General features: G+C 31.3%; 1 protein-coding gene across 4 annotated transcripts in view; it reads left to right on the plus strand.

Moving 5' to 3' along the window:
* The first annotated feature begins 917 nt into the window (after positions 1 to 917).
* Positions 918 to 25,655, plus strand: part of LOC113403803 (dystrophin, isoforms A/C/F/G/H-like) — a 580,208-nt gene continuing 555,470 nt past the window's right edge. For 2 of the 4 annotated variants that reach the window (XM_026644401.2, XM_026644404.2), the window contains exons 1-8: positions 919 to 1,153; positions 18,849 to 18,910; positions 22,514 to 22,606; positions 22,904 to 23,042; positions 23,501 to 23,622; positions 23,919 to 24,117; positions 24,630 to 24,799; positions 25,389 to 25,607. In XM_026644401.2, coding sequence (XP_026500186.2) covers positions 1,042 to 1,153; positions 18,849 to 18,910; positions 22,514 to 22,606; positions 22,904 to 23,042; positions 23,501 to 23,622; positions 23,919 to 24,117; positions 24,630 to 24,799; positions 25,389 to 25,607 — 1,116 coding nt within the window. In that variant the 5' untranslated portion in view covers positions 919 to 1,041. Of the gene's footprint in view, positions 1,154 to 1,773; positions 2,125 to 18,848; positions 18,911 to 22,513; positions 22,607 to 22,903; positions 23,043 to 23,500; positions 23,623 to 23,918; positions 24,118 to 24,629; positions 24,800 to 25,388; positions 25,608 to 25,655 lie in introns of those variants that run through there. The other 2 variants (XM_026644400.2, XM_026644402.2) reach the window with 2 other exon arrangements.

Consider the following 25,655-nt stretch of genomic DNA (forward strand, 5'->3'; position numbering starts at 1 on the left):
GGTAAACATCAAACGTTATCGTAAATTTTGAATATATAAAAAGAAGATGAATTACATTTATATCGTAACGAAATTATTTAAACATTAGATCAATGTAATGGTTTTAATCCTTAGTCTAAATCTTATAAACTTCTGAATAACACAACTAGAAATTAGAAGAGGAATCGCATCGAACATTAATATACCATGCAAATAGACACAAGTAATTTCGTAGGAGCAAGGAGTAGCTTCGGGTTCGAGGATTCAGTCTCAAGGTGAACCACGCTTAAAATAGCCGGATAGCAGATAAAATAGCACAAATAAAGCAAAGGGCCACATTTTATTAAACACGCCGCCATGCGCCATCGGCGAAAGTGCCTATATTTTTGCAAGAGCGCTAGTGAGTAGGGACACGCGACATAGCGTGCTTTTAATAATCAAACAATATTATAAATGTTACAATAAATAAAATGTTATAACGTAATATTAATATGTATAATCATTTACTTAAAAATAATACATTTTTGGTATACTTTCTCTCAAAAACGAAAAAATAATAGTATTTATAACTTAAACATTATTTTAGCATGTTAAATGGAATGTTGCGCTTGTTTAAATCAATAGTTAAAGGAGGTCTATTATTATTTTTTCATCTAATATATCTATTAGATGAAAAAATGTCCCATACGCCTTACTACGGGGTTAATTTAATGTTTTTTTTTTAATTAATAACCTTAAGTTTTTAAGTATATACAAATATGAATTAAAAATAGTTACTGTATAAATCTTGACTGTGTGGAATGGTGGCAAGAATGCTAGCAGCATTTCCCCGAAATGACTTAATAGTTGACATTACAGTGTTTTATTTTTATTTATTTGTATAATAATATATAATATTTATATTTTACAGTTCTGCATTATTTTGAATTGAATATTGTTAAATTGTGAAATGTGAATTCTAAATTGTGTAGTGACATCTAGTGTGAGACCAGTATGGATGAGAAATTGTGCTGTGAAAGATAAAAGTGATGTGTTCATTGTAATGTTCAGTATTACTACGAGATGGCACTACCGTCACCGCTACGCCAACGCCAGCTTACATGGATTGTGGAAATCGGCGATGTGCCTCCATATCGCACTGGCCCGTATGAAATACACCTAAATCATAGTAAATGTAAGTATAATTACAACATTTTTTATATAAACATGGTGAATGTAAAGACTAAATAAGTATTATTCATATTACATTAGTTATGGAGAGCTAAATAAAATTGTTCTCGACGTTTATAACATAATATAATTGGTCGTGAGATTAAAAAAAAAATGATTATATAGTATACACATTGACTTGTGTATGCTTATATAAAAGAAAACTAGAATAGGAAGCAAGTAAAATTATCATTTGTTGTTAAAGTGGGTTTTAATGTATTCCGCTGATAATAATACTTAGTAATGTAGCAATTGGTGCTCAGCGTGAGTCTACAATTGGGCTTAGAATTGTAGGCAGCTGAAATAATGCTGTTATAAAATACCATAGCAAATTAATAAAATATATATTATGGTTAACCCAACAGTTATTAAAACCAAGTCGCTATCCAGGACCCGATGTTTATAATTTCTACAGCTTTTCTATTATGTATTGTTATTTTTATAAAATTGCGTGCAGTTTTTACGACCTCACCGTTTAGATTAATTTTAAATTTTGCGCCACTGACAATTATTAATAGTTACGCTCTATTGATTCTGTGATTTCATGAAGTTACAGTATGTTATCTGTGGTAAGCCGCACGTCGTGCGCGCCGCTGCCTTCATGTCATCTTGTTAGTTGTTTGAAGTTGTTTGTAGTTTGGTTTCGCTACTGTCCGTGATAATGGTTTTAATTTTTTTTATAACTTTTTTAACATAACTCGTGTCTGAAAGTTAAAAAAGTTTTTCAAAGTTAAATACTAGTGGTGTTACATCTGTTAAACATTGTTTATAAAAAAATTGTGATATTTGAAAAGTTCTGACAAAGTTTTCTAGTTGGGAGTGGCGGTGTGTGTGTGTTGTCATGTCTAAGAAAGTTGGTATCATCACAGAAACTTGATTGAAAACAGATCATCCGTGTGAGATAATCTTGTGGGAAAATGGAGCCCAGTTGTGTAGGTACGTATCGGACGGGGGCGGGCGTTCTGAGACATCTGAGGCGCCAGTCTCGTCTATGCAATCGTAATACTTAAGTAAGACCTTGAATGAATTGTTTGATTCCAATTATGATGCAATTTATCGCGCCTCAAAAGTTACGTAGTTCGAAATATTTTTCTCGTTCAGTTTTAGGTAATTTTGAGGCGACGTTATCTTATCTAGCTGAGTACACCGACTTGATAAAGTCAAATAGACTTTTCTTCCATACTTTTACAGGCGACGGATTATCGAAAACCGCGATTATACAGCTTTCATGATACTGAATCCTACAAGTAGGTCATAGTTAACATGATTTATCTAAGTTATACATACTATAAAAAAAAAAACTTATAAAATTTTCAACGAAATTACGAGAAATAAATAACACTAAGTAAAAATAAATTATACAATGTAACATATATTTTGTAATCAATGTTATGTGTATAAAAAAAATTAAACACTTTAGCATCTATAAAATATACTTCTGCGAGAATAAATAATGATTGTTCGGAATTAAAACTAACATGATCAAGTCATCAATAAACATTTTATAAAAAAAAAATTAATGTATAATTTAGGTATTACGTAAACTGGCATAGATCTACTCTACTCAGATTATTTATTCTTTTTAACAGGTTTGAATAATAAATACATTATTAAGTAAGTGATTATGCCAAACATTTATTGTCGGTTGAGTTTTGCTTTTCTTAGATATTCCATCAATATATTACACTCCTATCTTAGTTAAATGCAGATATTACTAAGTGATTTTTAAAAATGAAATTCAAATAAAAAAATGTATATTTGGCAGTAGATGATAAATATTCATCCTAATTCAATATGTGTATGGCTTTTGAATTTTAGGGTCTGGCAATCATATTTATAATTTGATGTTAAGATAAATATTAGTAACATAATGTTTCAATATTTAAATTCACTAAGGATATAACTACCTATCTTAACTACTTATTTATTAATACTTATCTTATTTCTTCCTTATTATCTGTGTAAATTGCAAATACACTGAGAATTAAACTAAACTATTGATTATAATAAACATTCCCATCACACTTGTGACAATTCTCTTTGCTCATGCTATTTATTGAGATCATCGAAATAAATCAAAATATTCTTTATTCATATAGACTCGTAAAAGCACTTTTAAATTGTTATGTTACAGTATTGTATTAAATATAGAGCTACTATGGGTTAAAAAAGTAGACTCTACCGAGAATCACTGGCAAGATTCTTAGTAGTTACTCCCACCATTTTAATTACAGAGTATGTCAATAAAGTACAATTCCGTTCATATATATCCTGCCTGGAACAAATACTATATCCATCCAATAATTTTTATTATGAATATGATCTCGTCTAATATGCCTTGTGTATTTATCGTTCAACATGTTTAATGGGATTCCCCAACATTTAGTGAATAATGATGGAAAACATAATTTTTCACACAGACATGTTGTATATTTACCATTATGAAACATGTACACAATCATACTCACTTATGCTTCATATTGAACTTATTCTTTTTATTTCTATAAATTAATAAGTCAATAACGAGCTAGTGGTAACTTTATGTTTAAAACGGTTGTGTAAAATGACGATTCAAAAGTGCTTATAAAAGTCTACTTGAATAAACTATATTTAGTTATAAAAGTTTTTCGTATTAAATATATTAAAACATATTTGCTCTTTGTGTTATCACCTGTGTTTAAAGTCACTGCTCTACCCCAGACTCACAAGTCATAGTGTGATGTAACATAATAAATAACTTTTCTCAATCAATATCGGTCATACACAAAAAAAATCATTTGAATCGAACCAATAGGTTTTGATACTAACACATTCAAATGAGCAAACTCTTCAGCTTCAAAATATTAGATTAGATACATAACAAAGCACAGGTGTAAAATGAAATGAAAAGTCAAGCTGAAAGTGAAACAAGGATATCTAGCCTCTAGTTACATAACATCATTCTAAACAAGGTTGTTATTTTATTACACTACACAGCGAGCTAACATGATCTGCTGAAAGGCGAGAAGTCTAAGATTTCGCATTGCTTTCTTCAACACAATTGGGGCATGACATACACATTGCTGTTTGTATTTTATGCATTTATAAATTCACAAATATCAAAATTAACTGGTCCAACTGCATTTGAAGTGTTCTTATTCGAATAAAAAAATGTTCGCCCCTCAAAAGCAATTTTCAAGCAGCTTTCAATTGCAAATAAAAAAATAGAGATCATGATTATACTAGTAATAGTCGTAATATTTATTAAAATCCCCTAAAATGAAGGCCTAATTCAAATAACTATGGCTGATTCGTTCGATGAATTAGTAAAAAAATAAATAAAGAATTATCATAATTTGTTTCATGCAGGTTCATCTGGCTTGGTACCATCTAGTCTTCAGCTATTCTACTATACAGAGCTGCTGAAATATTAAATTTATATTCGCATTCTTTTTGCTTACAATGGGTTTAAATGTAAAATCTTTTTGATTCTGGTAAAAAATAAAACAATGGAATATTAAAAAATAAAAACATCTTAAAGGAACTAAGTTGTGACGATAATAGTAGGTATATCTTATTCATTTGTAACTAGCTTATGCCTAGTATGCGTTACAATAACTCTAATCTTGTGTAATTATTTATTAATACGGATTTAATGGTAATATAGAAAAAGCCTTTAAACAACCGTGCATAATTTAATCGTAATCATTTGAACAGTATACGTTACAAAGACACATAATTTTTATATTAATATACTAGCGAAATCTGGATTTTTTTTGGGTTTATGTTGATCCAAGGAATAGTATTAAATTATCTCCATGAAATGAATACATAGCTATATATGCCAAATGTCATGTTAATCGGTCAAATATTACGGAAGCCAATCCATCTCAAACAGATCGTTCAAAATCCAATTTATATAGAAGATAAACAATAAATGTGCTAATTATTATAACCTTCGATATCGAATACTAATATTACAAATGCATAAATAGTTTCCACTCGAATTGATTTCGTGTTAATATTTTTTTTTGTCTCGTAAAACAATACATAATTCCAGTCCCCAGATAAACGCTTAGACCTATGACTTCTTGTTTTGTGCGCGTCTGACAATTGACGAGGGTGATGTCATGACACTAATTCTTTCCAACAATTCATAGGCTCGTTGACGAGTTTTATACAACTCTAGCGACAATTAGAATTAATAAATGTGCGTAATTTTCTACTTATACTTTCGTAGCCTTTTTTTTTCGTCCTTTCGTTTCAGAATACTGGCAAAGGAAAGCTAAAAAGTAGCCGAACACATTTGTATCTTTAATCTAGACTAGTTAGCTTACAAGATTATATATTTCGAGACCCAGGGTTCACCCCAATTTGGGCTCACATTTCAGAGACATTTCCGTGTCTCTGAAAGTTCGTTGAGGCTCCGATCGTAACAGAACCGTCGAATTTTGGGGGGAAATACAGTACACCTCTGCTTGCAGTCACATTGTGCATTATAATATATCCCGCGCAATAGAATAATCTCCGCTAGTAGCCGTGACGGTAGTCGGTCACGTAGATGTCATCAGCTTCACAGTTTACATGATTATATTGCCTTTTAAAATATGAATTTTGTTGAGACCTTTTGTATAGCACAAATCGGTAAATTAGATACTGCAAAGAATAAGTTATGAGACGGTGAAGTAAAGCCTCTGTTGCCATGGATACAATTAAGTTTATCGCTTGTAAAGTGGTAACGCATGAGAGATTTTCAGAATGCGTATTAGTGTGCTATGTGGTTATTGAGATCAATCTTTCAATAACACGCAGCGTCGCTTGTAACGTGTTTTAGTTGTAATTCGTGTGCAATGTTATTTCTCATATTATTTTATTTAATTTAAATTTTTATTAATTCCTTTGTATTTGAGAGCACAGAAGCTGTTTTCTCGAATTTCGGATACCCAACAATAAAAAAAAATACAAAACAAATATATAATAAATATATATCTAATGCCCTATTAACATACGCAGGTATACTATTAACTATATATTTATTATTACAGAAAAATAGTATAACAAATTGTATAATTAGCTTTTATTCGTGAGAACAATGACACAACGTGGGAAATAAAAGAACTAGTGAATGCCGAGCTAAATTCATCTCGAGTCATCATATAAAACAAGAATAAGTGTGTCGTATAGGATGTATTTTATGTTTTAATTAGACAGTTTTATTCAATTAAGTTTCCTAAAACGGGATAACACGGGTCTCAGTCGAGACATTTCTGTTAAAACCGCGCTTACACGAGTTTTGGTCAACGACTACTAAATTGAGATCAATTTGTACCGTTTTAACACGCTTTCAATCAAATTGAAATACAATTAAATAAAAGTTTGCCAATTTTCAATATTGATGATTCATTTTATAAATTTAAATCGTTATCAATTTAGGTTGATCAACAAATATCGGTTAACGAAAATAGAAACGTGTGAACCCGCTTTTAAGTGCGTGCGTTGCATTTATAAAACAAAATGCGTTTTAGAAATAGACACATCTACGTTTATAGCAGGAAATTGGATGTTATGACAGGCGGTGTAACTGATGTTTAAGTACCGTTAACATGAACAGTTTGTTACTTAAAATCTTTAATTACTAAGATTTTTGTATTTAATATGGAGATAGGTATGTCGAAAGATAAAATTGCACGAGTCCCTGAAGATTTCGTTTTTATTAGGCACTTAATTTTAAATAATATTTCTTATCGTTCTTTTAATGTATTAATAAATTAATGTATTTAATATCTATGTAGGTGTGTGGGATGCAGAATAGTTAAATTCTGTCTTGCCTCACATATTTTACTACTAGCTATCGCCCGCAGTCGCCTCTGAGGGGAGGCAGGTGTTTGGTTGCCTAAGTGTTAAATCAGGATGTAAGCTTTCAATTAAATTTTTGTTCAAATCCGTCTAGACGTTATTTAGTGATTGATTAAAAAATATATAAACTTTCATATTTACAATATTAGGAGGATAGTTTATTTGCGTAATGATATTTCTAAATGTTTAATTAATAAGCTGTTCTTTATTTATATTTGTTTTTTACTGCTACGTATATTTTTTTCACTTTTTATCTTAAATGTATTTAAATTATTTTTTTTGCTTAAGCTTAGTGCTTGCTGTGGTCTCCTATAATTGAAGGAGCATACAACTTGTAACCCTTATATTGTTTAATTTTAAGAATATGTATTTAGTGTGTATAAATTTGTTGGAGACTCGTGAATTAAATAAATAAATAAAGTTTAAGTAACATTTTATTTAGTAATCTATATTAAATTATTGTATGAAAGTATATATATTTTCTTATTGATATTGCAAGTTAAAATTAAATGTAGGTTATAAAGGTTAAAATGATTATCTTGCTCTTACTTTTGTTCACAAAATTCGCAGAAGTCGAAGAAAAACTGTATTGCTGTTACTTGCTTCTCGTTGTAAACAAACGAACGTAACGTAAATTTAATTTCGGTTGTAAATTGAACGTGTCAAAAATAGAAATGATTCTGTTACAAAGTATTCTAAATTCGAAAATAACTCTGCCTGTTTGTCCGTCTGTTTTCACGCCCAAACCACTGAACCGAATTTGATGATATTTGATATAAAGCAAACTTGAACCGAAAGGAAGGATAAGCAAAGGCTACTTCTTTATGCCTAATACCTGACTACCAACTTCTAAAATGCGAGCGAAGCCACGGTCGATAAATACTTGTTGACTTCCAGGCAGGAGACATAACGTACATATAAATGTATTTAACTAACATGACTGTATTTTTAGACATTGAAAAAGAGTAACTACTGAGTTTCTTGCCGGTTCTTCTCGGTTGAATCTACATTCCGATCCTTTACGTAGCTTTACTTTAAATAGTTTGTTAAATGACGATTCAAAAGTGCTTGTAAAAGTCTACTTGAATAAAGTATATTTTGATTTTGATTTTTTTAAAAGTAAAAGATAAAGAATCGAGCCTTATTGTAATTGTACAATGTTGTATACAGCATGTTACAACATCTGACATCTCACATTTGTAAAGAGCAACTTAAACATTACACCCCCCCAACTCTATATTCAATATGTATTTGCGAAAAAATGACGCTTTGACCGCCGACGAAACTATTACCGGAACTTTAGAAGTTAATTTAAAGTATGTAAGTTGTTAAGTGGAATAGTATTGTATTGTAAATAAATATATACTAATCAGGAACAGTTAAGTAGTGTAAAATATAGTTGAGATATAATATGTATTTATTTAATCTATATTTCTTTTTTATTTGATCGGAATAGGCTACGACGTTTTGCAATTCTCAAGTTTGACTTTATTGTCTAAATCGTTTTATTTTATTAACAATAAGTAAACATAAGCTAATAAAAATACAAATATATCTTTTTAGAAGCAATGTTCATTGTATTATATCTACGAGTATATCAAGACCAAATTATTTTCAACAGTACACAGGTGTCCGCTTTGTATCTTGATTGAGTATTGCTGTTGGCCCTACTGGCCTTTACAGCGTCATCGAACGTTGGGGTGAGTGTTAAGACTCTGCCTTAAGGTGAACCCTTTTGGGCTCGAGAGTGACGTTCGTCCTGAGGGTGTCTCCTATGAGATCGCACCTCGGCTCAGAACGTAGTCGGTGGGGTTACACAAATTACAGGTGTCCGTTTAGAGTTCCGTATTTATATTTTAAAACATCAAGAACCAATTGTAAAAAGTAGTGGTTGTACACGTTCATTGCTTACTAAATACACTGGAAGGAATAAATAAACGGTCCGATGTTTTTCTGTAATATAAAAATATTTCATTATTCACAACGTTGCCTTAGAGCTCGTCCACATTAGTTCCGATAAATATATTTGTCGTAGCGACTTTTTCAAGTGTATTTAAATAACACTATTGACATTAGTGCATTCTGCCACGATTTGACATTCGAGTGTTGGCCTCGTTACGAATGATTTTAGCCAATGCTAAGATCTATAATTTAACATATAAGAATTATTGATTATGTGACATTTACAACAGATTCGGATATATTGATAAACACCGACATAATAAGTATTGTTTTTATTATTCTTACCTAAGCAGCCTCTTAATTTACGGTAATTTAATTCCATGTGTTTAAAAAAGTTTTTATTTGTTATATTTAAAAAGAATCCTGTTCAAAACAAAATTAATACATAGATATTGGATGTATTATTATTATTTGAATATAAAGAGCGAAAGTCACCGATAAAATTGTCGGTTAGATTTAATGTGAACCAGCTCTAACTCTTCCGACGATGCGCGTAACTGTTCCCCGATGTTTGACACGTGCTTCCGCATCGACACGTAACTATGACTAACTTTATACATACAAAACATGTTTTTTTTAAATTGAAATGAAGATAACGGCTGTAAAATGTGACGTAGTTTATTTTTAAGATGTAAACATTTAAAACTATTTAGTGTATTGAATATTATTATCGACACTAAATTATTTAAATTAGATTACTTTAGGAAAAAAAACAAAACGATTACTTTATTTGGGTTATTAATAAGATTGTACTTATTCCGTAATTAACGCTGTGGACGTTCCGGTTTTAAAAATATAACTTGGAGGGAAGTAAATCAACTATTAAAACATTCAATTACATATTAATGGTGCCGACTCTTTTTTAGATTATATATATTTAGATTAAATATAATTAATACAATTAATTCCTTTTTTAGCACATTAAGGAAAAATAATTGTCATATGTGGACAATGTTTTTGGTATAAGAAAAAAGTGTACTGAAAATGCACTAATATTTACGGGATCCCCTTTTCGAATATCCTAAACGATATATTCTTATCACAATGCAATATAAGACATAACTATAACGTGTTTACTATTACGAAGGTATGTTGTAACGTTATACAAGTAGCATAAATTTGTGCATTTGACAATTTCATTACAATTAATTTAAATTTCTTATCTTTGGCATGCCTAGGGGCCCCTAGGCAGTTGCGTACAGTGCCTAATGGATAACCCGGCCCTGGGCTCAATGATTATGTGTTGTGCAGTATTGCTATTCTGTAAGGTTTCACTTCGTATTACACTAGTGAAATGCTGAGTTTAGTGATATTTTAAATATCATTTCACGATCGTCATATGCGGTGAGTTTCGAGTATTATTCCCGAATAAATCGACAGATCTCGAAAATTATCAAATTAGTATAATTTAAGATTGTAATCGGCAATTTGTCGTTCATTGACGACGGTATAATATAAAACACATGTTTCAATATGTCACTTGACTTTCACGAACAAAACGGGCTTTATTTACTCATTCTCCAAATAAAAGTTGCCGTTCCCTTTAAAATGTTTTATGTCCAAATTTGTAGCTACAGAATTGAAGACGCTGCGTTGGTGTTCGTTTTATTGTAACCGTTTTTTTTTATTATGGAAAGAGAGGAACTAAGTCATTAATTATATAATAACTGACATCAATTTATGGATATTGTTTTTTTTTAATATTTGTTATATTTCGATTATTTTTAACTTTGAGGAGAAGACTATACTTAACGCAGATTATTGAATTGGTCTAGCTAGGCTAGTCATTACCTGATCTATATGTCGTTTGACTATATTATTATACACTGATACATACATATATTGTCTTAGATCAACCATGTTTATTTTGGAATAAATATTATTATAATTGTTTTTGGACAAATTATTTTAATACATTTGACTGGAATTTTAAAAACGTTGCCAAATAATTCGTTGATAAAAAGTGGTTTCAGTTTGTGTGTCAAAACGATTCATGTTCGTAATACATCAATTTAGTGTTACGACGATGCCGAGCGGTAATTGTGGATAGAGACTTGATTGATTAATACATTAACGGGAATACTGGACAGATTGCTTATGACGCGACCAGTACGTCGGGCCGTTAGATGCGGAAAACTAACCTCTTTGGATCTAAACTTAATATTTAATTGATGACCAATTATTCTCTTATCCGTATCAAATGTTTTTTTATTAAAATTACCCTTTTTTGTTATTGAAATCAGATTAAACTTATGATGATTATGGAAGGATAAATAACTTTCCGGCAAGGATGTATTATATACATATAAGTATAATTGTATTTAACTAACATGACTTTGTATTTTTAAATGTTGAGAAAGAGTAACTATTGAGTTTCTTGCCGGTTCTTCACGGTAGAATCTGCATTCCGAACCGGTGGTAGTTTCACATATATAGTTTGTAAAATGACGATTCAAAGTCCTACTCGAATAAATTGTATTTTGAATGATTGATTGAAATACAGTTTTTTTTAAAGTTTTCTTGCATCCAAATAAAAAAAAACCCTTAGTGCATATTTTCACTGTCTTTAAGTACCTATTTACTTATTTTAATACGACAACATAATGAAGTGGTCTATCCAAGTACTAGATTAAAGGATAGACAAATTGGACGGATGACGCGACATATAGCTGACGCCTGCTCCGTTAGTATGGCGTATGCATAATGCCATCGAGTTATATGGACTTAGTGATTTACAATGCATAATGCATTAATACTTTGAAATACTTGCTACGGATTTTTTTTTTTTCTAACTAGCAGCGATGCTATCGGTAATCTTGTCAAAGATCTACAAATATTCTTCCCAATATTTTGTATAATAAAATAAAATATATTGTTAGTAAATTTATAAACCGAATAAAATAAAGTTTAATTGAATTTTTCAAATCAAATAAAGTTAAGCCAAGACGTTTATGGAATCAAGATTTTTTTTTTGCTTGGAGAAATCAAGCGGACTTGAAGCCGGCTTGCGGGCAGCGCAGCGTGGCGGGGAATGTATGGCATTCAGAACGTGATCGGCTTCTGCACATTATACTTAGCTACGTTACTACAAATTAATGCTGCTTATTTTTCCAAAAATATTTTGTCCTACAAATAAACCCCTCAAATAAAAACTTAACAATTTCCAATACTAATTAAATTAAGACGTGACGTCTTTGAAGCTAAAGCTTACCTAAACCAACAAATTTTACTTGAACATACCTCCTCAAACATACATACACAATTGAGTACCCCTTGCTTTTTTAACCCAGTTAAAAACTACAATACACTTATAATACCTATATGTTATATTTGTGCGGTGTATTGCTATGTTACCGTTTAAATTGAGTGTGATCCAGTATAATTATAGGCACAAGGGACATTAGATCCCGTTGCTAGTGGCGTATTGTTGTTATGTGTGGTGGTGTGTTTATAATTCATACAGTGTCAGATGGTCCATTTGTACCTTTGCCTTAAAAGTAAATTTAAAAAAAAACAGCGAATTTAAATAGTGTTCTTAAAGATTAAGGAAATAATGTGATGTTAGACAATATATTAAGAAGTTAATATATGTTTTCTGAAGTATAACTTTGCATCAGTTAATCAATATATTTTATTGAATTTTATATTGTGTCAATTAATAATTGAAGTCTGAATCTCTTTTCTTATTATCTGTCGATAACAGATTAGCACTACCATGCCGTTTCGCTTTCGAGTTGTGCAATAGCTTACGAAATCTAATAGAGAAAAAGAAGATAGAGTAAGAGGAAGATAAGATACCTGTCATTTTTATTTATGATTGTAGAATTGAACGTGACTAAACGTCACAGCACTATCATGGGAACAAAAAAAATTAATTAAAATTATTGATGAAACCATGAATTCTACTAATAGATTCACTGAGTTAAACACAGTGTAACCCTTTATTAGTTTTTGTATCGCGTCTTAATAATAAGCGTATAGCCGAAAAGAAAGATAAACAAACCTTAGATTTACGTATTTCATGCGATTTCCTAATAAGTCAGCTATATTGTGCACTATTAAGAGTTAATGATTAATACATCCTTATTTATAATACAACACTATTACACTTAACTACTTATATCCACTTTAATTTTACTTTCAGTTTCGTCGACGTTTAAAACGCCATTTTTTCGCAATTCCATAGTGAATATCATAGATTAGTCAAGCTCTCGGCCAATGATATCGCGCCAATTTGTCTGCCAATGTTTGTTTATTTGGCCTTTCTCCTCGTATGGTTGGAATAGAGTATATACGTATTTACGGTTTGGATGTGACTTCTATCGTTGATTAAAAATAATTTTGTTAATATGCTAGATCAATATACGTACACAAAAATTCGTGTGTGTGTACCTATGTACGCACGTTCTTCTTCTTCTTTTTTTTTCTCCACTACTATTAACATTCACGTAGAAATGTAAACATACAGAATTAACATTTTTAATAATATAAACATTACAAAATAAGATAAAGTGTGAAGTGTACTTCGAGCGACTTGATACTTAATTGGCGGTTTACCGGGTTAACTTCATCATGTAGTTTTCGTGTCATTCTGTGCAAAATTCACTCTCAACATTTTTTCATAACACGATCAGAGAAGTAAAACTTCAATAATGCAAATTAAACGATAATATAATATACCAAGACGACTGAACATACCTAATTCGTGCTAAAATATTGAATTTATTTAGTAAAACAGCAAACATATCGAGGCGTTTCATTATTGTTATAGTAAATAGGGTATAATATCTCAGAGAATATCTTGAAATAATGAAGTCACTTATAATAATTTATCAACTAAACAGAAAATCACCTTGATTGAATCTCGACTTAAGGTTTTATGATTATATTTGAATCTAAATTTGGTATATTTTGTTGATTTTTTTAGGAATTTCGAAACCTATGAAAGGTTTTATTTTGATTTCATTTAATTGTAAACTGCAAGTCACTCATCTACATTTGCCGCTAAAATTATGAAACTTTATTGATATGAAATTTTTATAGTATACATTATTTAAGTTAGAATTGGAGTCTGTCGATAACAATTCACTTTAATTTTGTTTACGTTTTTAAATTTTTTCTTATACAGCCGTAGTGCTGCTCTCTAATCGGTCCGTAACTTTTTCCTCTATCTAAAATTAATTCTTTGCACATCTACGGCTGGAGCTCTTCAAAATGACACCATAACCGTTTTTCTATGTACAGCTATCGCCCCATAATCACTGGGACAATAATCGGCTTACGCTATTAATATATAAGATTGTCATTTTAAATGTATGTCTTTTTGTTTAATATGAATTTTACTCATTTTCTCTGTCAATTGCGAATCGATTTTGATGGTTATTTTATTTATCGAGTATAATATTATGTATGGGGATTGGTGATGCAAAATATAAAAATTAAAAAAAAAGTTAAATGGCTAATTTGGAGTTGAGTTTTTTTTTTTAAATTCTGTGCTTCTTTGCCATTATTTATAACAACTTATTACATATTTTTTTTCAATACATATGGCACAGGCATTGTTGTACACCCTGGCTTCCTTATTAGAAGGAAATATCTGTTTAAAATTAGGAACATCGGCTAACTACAAAATTTAGTAGACAATTCGATCATAAATATGATAATTCATCTTATAAATCTTTTTCTTTTTTGCTTTCGTCGAGGTCAAGGCTGTGAAGGAGCGGTGCAGTAATGATCGCTGGAGCATATCTAACGGAATCAGCATGGCCATACTCCATATTAGTTAACGATACATGCTCGTACAGTTGCTAGTGAGAGTGTCTTGTTATTTACATAAAACATAATATTCGGTGGATACAGTGACATTAAACAGCTGATTTTGACAAGCCAGTTTCTATTTAACACGTGTTTATTATCACACAATAATTTAAACAATATCGTATTAGGAAGGCGTAAAGTTTATCAATGCGAAGGTTCATTAAAAGTCATTTTAATAGACAGATAATTATAAAAAATGTATTTTTTTTTACATTTATATAAACAATAATATTACGATAATGCACACTATAACCTAATTTAGTCCTGCCTTAATTAAAAAAAAGGTTTGTCTGGAAGTGATAGACAGAAGGTGTATCTCTGACATTGATAAGTTGTTGTTTGTCATGTTCGTATTTATTTTTACAATAAATAGAAACTATATACATTTAGGGGATGAATAGTTGAACAACGTGATGTCCTCTTCTTTCGCATGTCAAAAAAAAAAAAAAATATCAGAAAGAGAAATCACTGTTTAACACACGTGAAACGACATTTATAAAGTCGTAAATAAATAAATATTAATACGATAATGATTCGTTCCAAAAATAATTAAATGTATACGAATCTGCTATGGTTTGATATCATACTCATATAACACTATTTATTTAATTTCTTCGAAGCAAGTACTTAAATATATCTATATATTCTATATTACAACCATAACTGGAAAAAGTCGACAGCTTGATTAATCTATGATAATCACTATGGATTTGCGAAAAAATGGCGCTTGGAACGTGGACGAAACTGTTATCGGAATATTGGAAATAAAATTAAAGTGAAAATAAGTAGTTAAGGGTAATAGTGTTATATTATAAATAATTATATTTTAATCATAAACTCTTAGTAGTGCACAATATAGCTGAGTTATTTGCAAATCGCTTGAAATACGTAAATCTAAGGCTTGTTTATCTTTTTCCCTACTTTCATTGGAATAGGCTATAGATCTATTCACTCATTAAAGCGAGCCCCCCTACACTACATTATTGACGTTTTAATAGAATAAATTTATCAAATATAATCTAGTTTGTATTTTTTTGCCGCCGACGAAACTGTTCAGAACTTTGGAAGTAAAATTAAAGTGGATATAAGTAGTTAAGTAGATTAGTGTTGTATTATAAATAAAGATATGTTAATCAAAAACTGTTAGTAGTGTACAGTAACTGCTATTATCAAATTTCTTGATATACGTAAATCTAAGGTTTGTTTAATAAATATTCTTTCATTGTTTGTAATAGGCTTTATGTATTCAAGCTTTAATGTGAAACAAGTTGAAATGAAATTCGTTTGAAGTAGAAGCGATAACAGGCAAGCACGTCTGTCAATGTAATTTCCGAGTCACATTTCCTGCGTAAGTTTCACCGGGCGTTAATACCTAATTACTGATTATATTTCGAGATCGTGTGGGTATTTATACATATCCTATAAATATATCGGATACTTTATTTAACCGTTTTTGTGCTATTGTATTATATTTAAAATATACTAGTTATTAAATTAGCTACCTATCAAATTTTCGTCGTAAAATATTTAAGAAGGTTATGCGATTATCTCTCGAGATCTTATTTCTATGTGAAAAGGTATGCGCTTAGTAGTCCTTATAAATGTCTTTGTTGATTATAGACTTGCCCTTCTGTTGAAGAGAATGTTTGGACCTTATTCCACTAAAACACTGTTATACCAATGCTGGTTGGATGCACATGACGGAATTTAATATGCGTGTTGAGTCTTATTAAAAAAACTATCAAGTTGAGGTCTTTTTCTCAAATTATAAATAATGTATTTAATTATAAAAAACATAAAGAAATTTTATAATAGACGCTATCTGTGTTTGCTATTGAAATTTCTCGGAGAATTTGGTTTACCCAAAAATTGGATTGTTTTTTTGGCAAGATTTGAATCCATAAACTTTGGATCTGCGGCTCAATAAGCTAATTAGTAGACCAACGACTCAGTTAAACATAGTCATATAGATAAACTACAACTTGACTGTAAGTACAAATGTCTTATATAAAAGTTAAGTTTAAATATAAAACTTCTAGTAACATAATTCTTAAACTCTGATATCTCTTTCTCATCAAAGATTTTATATTTTGGCTTTGCGTCCATTTATTCTACAGCCAAACGGCAATACTTTGTATAGTTTCGTTCCGGTTTATAAGATGATCACAAGGGACATCTCAAGGTTGGTGGCGCATTGTTGATATACATCTTAAGCCAATGTCTATAAGCGATGGTGACCACTGACAATCAGGTGGCCCAATTGATTGTTCGCCTACCAATACAAAAAAAAAACATTCAATAGAAGAAGACAGCGTTGTTTAACTGATTTCTCGTTACATATCATATGTCAAACTGTTTACATTTATAAAAGTTATATTATAACAATAGACGGTCAGATAGATCGGTTAGATAGTCTGTATTAAGTCTATTTTAATGTACTGAATTTTCACATAAGACCTTTTTCCACTAATTGTACCCATATGTTAATACTAACGGCTTCTTGTTAATATAGTATTCTATTGTCATAGTGCGCAATATTGGTTAGTCGAAACTCTAAGTATTATTCAATGAGGCTTCAACATGAGAGCCATCCTGAAAATTGTTCTAGATATTTCCAAGTGTTAAGTGCTAACGTTGTGTAATGTTGACTCTCATGAAGACTTGGGAGGTGTTATTTGGCTCGACATACCATTGTGAAGAATCATGTAACTAGATATTTTCGTTTCTTATATAACTTATATACTAGTCTAACACATTACATTAAATCTCAGAGTGTTCATACTAAAACACAAATCTGCTAAGTGTCTAATGACTAAAAATTATTTTATTACTTAAATAAATTAAAGTAAATAAAAGCTTGTAAATATCTTGCTTTTGGAATTTATATTCTTTTTTAAGTGAACTGTGTAGGTTTGGAGATGGAAGATTTTCCTTAGATACATACAAGTGCTCGTGATGCTTTCCTTCGTTGCTGAGCATGAGATGAATTATAAACACAAACAAAGGATATGTAAACTCAGAGGTGTTTGATAGGGATTCAATTCGTTATCGTAGGTTAAGATTGACGTATTCTAACTACACCTCAACTACATCTCGGTTTATTTGAATATATCGAAGAGTTATTATGTTTTCAAGTTATTATGTTTTAAATAAATATACTGTTATACATAAAGGTATGTTTATTACTGGCACTGGAGATTATTATGTTTCGCAAAAAATATTTAAAATTAAATGAAACGAATATATTTTTTTGAAGAATTCAGTTTAAGGAGAGTGTGCTTAATTTGCTATTTGTATTATTTAAATTTTATTTTTGTACAATAATTTACGGTTTGTTTATGTTTCGTGTTATATTTTATATTTTTGTCCAATTTAACAGGTTTCGAAGAATTAACATTTAGGTACATTAAAATTTATAAAATTTATAGTGCTATTCTGTATGAACTCACTTCGCGAATCTCGCTCGTGGTATGTTTAAAACCGACATACATTGATACGCAGTTTGAAGTTGTATTTCAACTATATTCTTCTGGTATTAAATTATTTAATGTGAAAGATTATATGATTAAATGTTTGTTGGTCAGTCACGTAAACTCAAAACTCAAACTCAAATTCCTTTATTCAATACGGAAGCATTAAACTTACTTATTGATAGTCAAATTAAACACTACCACCTGTTCGGAAAAGGAAACACCCTGACCTGAGAAGAACCGGCGAAAGAAACTCAGTGGGTTCTTCTTTTTTTTTATATAAGTTTGAACGGATTGGGATGAAATTTGAACCCTGAATTAACAAATTGGCTAATACATGCACAACGCCTATCCCTCCTGTCCCTCTTACGCGAACGAAACCGCAATCAGAAGCTAGTATGTTATAATTATTATGGGCAATGTTGTATCATTTTATGATGTTGTTCTGCAGTGAGTTTCGAGTTTGTTTTTGCAGAAAACACTTACAGAACAACTCTACTGTTGTTCTTGATATATGTGTGATGACGTCATGACATTGTATTTCAATGATTGTAATCTTTCCTCTTTCAATTACAGACGAGCGGGAGGACGTACAAAAGAAGACATTCGCTAAATGGATAAATTCACAACTCGCAAAGGTAACGTAGAGAATGATTTCATTTTTTTTTGCATGTCAAGACGTAATTCCAGTAACTCATAAAAAAAAGATAATTATTCTAGATCATTCCAACTGACTAAAGTTTTAACGCTGGTTGTGTAATATAGTCAACATTACACAACTAGCGTTTAAACAACACTCTTAGTTGGTATGTGTCGGCTCTGATTAAATATAAAACAAAAGGTAGATGAAAAGATGAAAACTTCATTCGATTCCGTTTTACGCATAACTTTCGCATTTATGATATCAGTGAGATTAATATTCATGTATAAATTCACTAATAAATATTGCTTATAAAATAGAAGCCAATACCTTATTAAGTTGTTGATATTCAATAAAAAACTACAGTAGCGTTTGAAGAACAGGCTTGAAGATAAGTCGAGTTATCAGTTAATTCGTAAAACCTTTATTCAATTTCGACCATTTCTAACAGTATGATAATATTGTAAGAATTTAACTGTATCGAGTTAACTGGAATTTAACTCAATTTTATTAATATTGATGGGGCCGAAGAGCGTGTTGCTCTAACTCGGCGATAGCGTGAAAAAACTTTTGTTTAATCGACGCATGCGCACAACAATTAAGGACAATTACATTTGGTATAGAAACGCTTAACGTTGCGTTTTATTGTGAACTCGTTGAATGTTTTTTGCTGGAATTGAACTAAGGATATCCCGTTATGTGTTACGTAATAATAATATCTTTTATCTTATTTCGTACATTATCGATATAATCTAATTATCTAAGTAATGTTTTATAAATGTGACGAGAAAATTTATTGAACGATTCAAATATATCGTTGTTTATGTTATTTTTTTTCTATTTAAAGTTGTTTATGTTGTGAGCTTTCTGTAAAACAATATTTTTTCAGAAAATCTGCAAATTATGTGTTTGGTTACACTATATTCAATGTTAGTTTTTCACGGATTTAATTTTTTTTCTTAAAAACATGTCAAATGATGTCGATTATAAAAACTGCGTTACTTCTAAAAAACATTGGTATAATCTTTTATCAAAACAGGTTCAGTACATTTTTAATTATAGTTATGGCGCTAACATAAATGCTCACTGACGTTCGCCCACATCCCATAACTTTAGGCCAAATTATTTGACACACTAAATCATTTTAACTTCATAAGTAGGATATATTTGTTAGATATGGAATACTTTCACATGTTACATGAAGTCTCTTAAAGCGTCTATGTACTGTATAGCTCTATACAGAGAGATTGGTCGGTCGTTTGATTGACGCTGATGGTTTTTAAATACACTATTGATTACCCAAAGTCACTTATATATTTATATATATTTGTTTATAAGCGAATACCTCTGACTGACTCAATACGACATCATCAAAACTATTCGATTTGATTGACTTGAAATTTAGCATTTCTTAGTTACTTCTTTACGACGCAGACGGTCACAAAGAAAGATTTTTGGAAATATCAACTTCATGACTTGAAATTTAGCATTTCTTAGTTACTTCTTTACGACGCAGACGCTCACAAAGAAAATTTCCAAAAAAAAAAAGAAGCAGGAAGTAATAAGAACTAGAATAGTTATTTAATGATATATAAAATAATAATTGCAAAAACAAAAATCAATTAATATTAGTAATAAAAAAAAATTAAAACATAAAAAAAAATAAACATTAATTACATAAGACAAAATTAACATTCATTGATTTAACAATTCATTGATGTTCTTTTTAAAACACTATTTTTATTGGAAGTCAAAGTCAAGTCAAAATATTTATTAACTTCATCATATCTATTGTCAAAATCCATGATGAAATATATAATTTGTCTGATAAATTTCTAGATAGATTTAATTATTGATTTAAGTTATAATACCTGCGCGAGTGTCGTCTTCGCCCGGTCGGCAAATCATTGTTCGTCTAAATGACCTCACGCTATCAGAACTACCATTCAGTTGTCTGTTCCAAGTTTATTAATTTTATTTAAACAATATATTTTATTTCATTATAATTTTTTTGTATCATGAATAAATTAAATATGTTTTAACATGTCGTATCTTTAGAGTTTAACACGTGGTATTTATTCATAGTACCTCTTCATACTCAGATAGTGCTAAGTTTGTCAGGTTGATTGGCTTTTCTGATGTCTTCTCAGATTCTTAATGCTGCTGTATGATGTCTTATTGTTAGATAACTTCCCCAGCCAGCAATCTGATATCTGATTGTTCCTGATATTTGCGCACCACAATATTAGTCTAAATTTACGGTATATTGAATTCACGCGGTTATATGTCAATTGAACATTAATTCTCCACCTCTATGGGTCTAAAGTGTGATTAGTAGATCCTGGGATTCGCATTTTCACACAAAGAAATACTTGTGTATAGATTCAAGATTACCATATCAATACTCTTTTTTGGGTGTAAAGTACTCGCTTAAATAACATTACGTACGCAGTGACTTCAAAAATCAAAAAATCAAAATATACTTTATTCAAGTAGGCTTTTACAAGCACTTTTGAATCGTCATTTAACAAACTTAGATTCTACTGAGAAGAACCGGCAAGAAAATCAGTTGTTACTTTTTTCAACATTTAAAAATACAATCATGTTAGTTAAATACAATTGTATATACATGTTTATATATGTCTGGAATTCAAAAACTATTCAGGTTGCTCGTGTCATTGGACGAGTGTTACAATCAAAAATCAGAAGGCACGATGTTTTCATTACGGTAAATTTATGCGTTTTATTACCAACAGTTGACATCGTCGGCAAGTTTTTTGATTATCTTACATAACTCGCGCTCATGTTTCGTGCGTACAATAACTTAATGATTTTTCATTCGCTCATTAACTTATATAATAACTAGTTGTCGCCTACGATTTCATCCGTGTTTTAGGGTTGGTCGTCAGGAGTTAGGCATAAAAAATTAGCCTGTCCTTCCTTGAAGATCAAGCTTGCTTCGTAACAAATAACATCACTAACTCAACACCTGAACACTAGTATTCCATATATAAACTTTTAACCATGTTGAAGTATAAATGTAAAGCTACAACCCGTTTCGGATTGCTTCGGAATAAGAATAAGAAAAACACTGGTTATTCTCATATAAAAATATATATGGGCAAGTATATAAAATTAAATTAATTTGTCCTCTCGATAATCAACTGCCTTAAGGAGAAGTAATTGCAAATCTAACTCCCACAGATATTTGGGTATGGTCTTTTAAAGTTTTTATATGTTGTAAAAGAAAATGCGTAGGCAGCATGTGATACATATTGGCCGAGTTTGTGTGAAGAAACAAATCAGTTGTTCTGTTTGTATTATTCAAGTAAACTTTTGGTATCGTTTGAATCGAACGTAATATTACAAATAGGTATAATTTTGTTTGTTTGTATATAGGATGTAATGTTTGGAACTAATGAATTGATAATAAAAGAAATCACTGGTAGAAAGCTGAATTATTCCTGAATGCAGAGTATAAATTATATTTAAATGTCATATTATAACTGTATTCATAAATTGCACCCGTTAGATAAATATAAAATATATAATTAGAGATTTTTTTGTTTATCTTCTTATTATTTTTTTTCTAAATTTCTAGCACGGCAAGCCGCTCGTAGAAGATCTTTTTCAAGATTTGCGCGATGGAGAAGTTCTGCTGTCACTCCTGGAGATCCTCACCGCGCAACAGTTTGTAAGTTTTTGTTTTAATACATAAACGGTTAGGTACTAGGAAAAATGAGAGGGCTATATGAATTACTAATATGCCTGACATAAAGTTACTCTGTTTAAAAAAAGTAGTATCTCGACTAGTTGGGAATGGCCGCCTTCGATTATATCAGTATACTCATTTAAGAGCAGTCTGTGTGATGATTTGGAGAAAAATAATGAATTTTGTTCCAGTGTCTTTAAATGTTTCAAACAACATATATATACATATTACATATACATAACATATAACTAACATTTATTTATATAAATTTAATTACAGAAACGTGAGCGTGGTCGCATGCGTGTTCACCACCTCAATAATGTAAACGCAGCTTTACGCGCGCTTGCGGCAGCCGGCGTCCGTCTCGTCAACATCAGTAGCGGAGACATCGTCGATGGCAACCCTAAACTGATACTCGGTAAATTTTAAATGTTGATAGAGTGTTGTACTATAAACGAGCCAACTTTATTTACTTGGTGTGCGTGACAGATACGCTTGACACTCGCCAAATGTACTATTTTACTGGTGTATGTGTGCATACGAAAACAACAGCCAACGACTAACTATTGGCTACTATTTTTTCGACGCGTTGTCCGATTTGACAGTTGACTCCATCCACTTTTCTAGACGTATAAATAATCTTTGATAAATTCGTACGATTAATGTAGAATAGACAAAATGAAGTGTTACAGCTCGCCTATATATTCGAAAAAAAACGACTGCTTAAAATTCCAAATCAGTTTAATGTATTGATATAGTAAGCCGGTCAGGAGGTCTCTTAGTATCCTTAACGTTAAATTTAAAGAGAAGTATTTACGTAAATGCATGATTGAACTTGACATCAATATTCTTAAAAGTATTTTATTGTTATTACAGGATTGGTGTGGAGTATTATTTTGCACTGGCAAGTCCATTATCACTTGAAAGAGTTGATGTCGGAATTGCAGCAGACGAATCTTGAGAAGACGTTGCTAGCCTGGTGCCGGACTCATACACAAGTAAATTACACTATTAAAACTTTATTATTATTTAATTGTCTCGTTAGTCTATTGGCTGGCTTGTAAAGCAGTCTAGAGGTCCTGGGTTAAATCCTCTGTAGGGTCAACACAAAAATATTGGGGTTTTCTATTGAGAATCTCCCAGTGAAGGATGAGATCTTCCCTTGTTGTAGTTCAAACATTCCCTTATAAAAACATAATTGTATCTTTGTACATTTGAACACACTTTAAATGATTACCATCTCATTTGATTTTAAAAATTTGTACAAGATCATAAACAGAACTATTTTTTACAGAATTATATGGGCGTTAAAGTAGAGAACTTCACGTCGTCATGGTCAGATGGACTTGCATTCAATGCTCTGCTGCATCGCTGGAGACCTCAGCTTTTTGACTACTCCAGCTTACTCAACCTGACTCCAGCTCAGAGACTGGAACATGCGTTTGCGCTTGCGCAACGCCATCTATCGATTGACCGGTTGTTAGATCCTGAAGGTTAGTTAATATTATGAAATATGAATGTATATGTAACAATTGTTTTAAAAATTAGTATATTTTTCAAAAACACGTGCATCGATCATACTACTGAGCGTATCATACGATCTATTAATTCTATGTATCATAAACGGTAAGACACAGTCAAGTCAGTAAGACATGGTATAGCCCCAGTCTCTTCCAACCCGACAACGTGCTCAAACGAGGTGCGTTCACGCAGGTGACAGCAGTTTTATCAGCTGAGATTCTGCACTTAGCTTTCTATCCGATTTTGTTACCAAGGCCACTAGAAAAAAACTTGGTCCTGGCCTGGCATGAGTTGTACAAGCTGGTTGTCGAGGTTTTTTTATTGCAAATTACTCCATGAGAGTGCTAATTGTTTATGCCATAAAGCTGTTCTAGATGTTTTATGATTGACGGATATTGGCACACACATATAAATTAATTAGATTATATATGTTGAAATAATATTGTACTCATGGTTAGATTGTGATCTTTATTTTATGTTTCAGATGTAAATACACCGAATCCTGACAAGAAGTCCATAATGATGTATGTGATGTGCTTGTTTCAATCTCTACCTCACTCGAACAATGACATGGAACCAGCTGAGCACGTTGAGAGCTCGGAGCACGGCGTTGGACAATCAACTGACATGGACGAGCCGGCTAGTCCTACTGATGTTAGTCCTGAGGTTTTAATTTATATACACATATATTTAGGCAGGATATAGGCTAGGCCTTAAGCTAAACTATACTAATATCAAATTATAAATTTGAAAGTAACTCTGTCTGTCTGTTGCTCGTTCACTACCAAACCAATGAACCGAATTTGGCGAAATTTGGTATGGAGCAAACTTGAACTCCAAGGAAGGACACGGCTACTTTTGTTGCCTAACACATGACAACCAATCGCGAGCGAAGCCGCGGGCGACAACTAGTAGAACTATATAATTACAAAAAAACGGCGTATATATGTTTTTATAAATGAACAATAAATGCACCACACGATAGTAAGCGGCCACCTTTGCCCGCGCGGTATTCTAAAAAGTAAGTAAATAATGTTAGTTTGTCACTGGAACTTACGTTTGGTTTATAGTATTGCTAATCTTGATAGATATTTTTTAAACGATGTGTGTATTTATTGCTTTGTTGTATCGAAAGTTTTGAATTATAGAAAAAACGCTAAGTTACTTCGCATATTGTAATTCATCTAGGTGTTAAAGTTATTCGTTTCATGATTTTTATCTGGGGCTTGTTTCAACAATTCAGGTACTCTGTGGAGGAAGTGCAGCAGCGTCTCGTCCGGTATCTGTAGCTACAACTTGCTCAGTGGAGCTAGGTGCTTACGGTGCTGCATTAGAAGACGCACTCGCAGCCCTACTCGACGGCGAAGAACGCCTGCACGCGTCACCACTACCTGAAGAGAGCGAAGTCGACCAGCCTGGCGCTTACTTAGCAGCACTTAAAGAACATTTCCACTCTCATGAGGTATGTTACAAGCATGTATGATGATGTTCTCTTGTTGGCTTAGTGGTT

Source organism: Vanessa tameamea, chromosome 20 (assembly GCF_037043105.1).
Source record: "Vanessa tameamea isolate UH-Manoa-2023 chromosome 20, ilVanTame1 primary haplotype, whole genome shotgun sequence".
In the NCBI taxonomy this organism is placed as follows: domain Eukaryota; kingdom Metazoa; phylum Arthropoda; class Insecta; order Lepidoptera; family Nymphalidae; genus Vanessa; species Vanessa tameamea.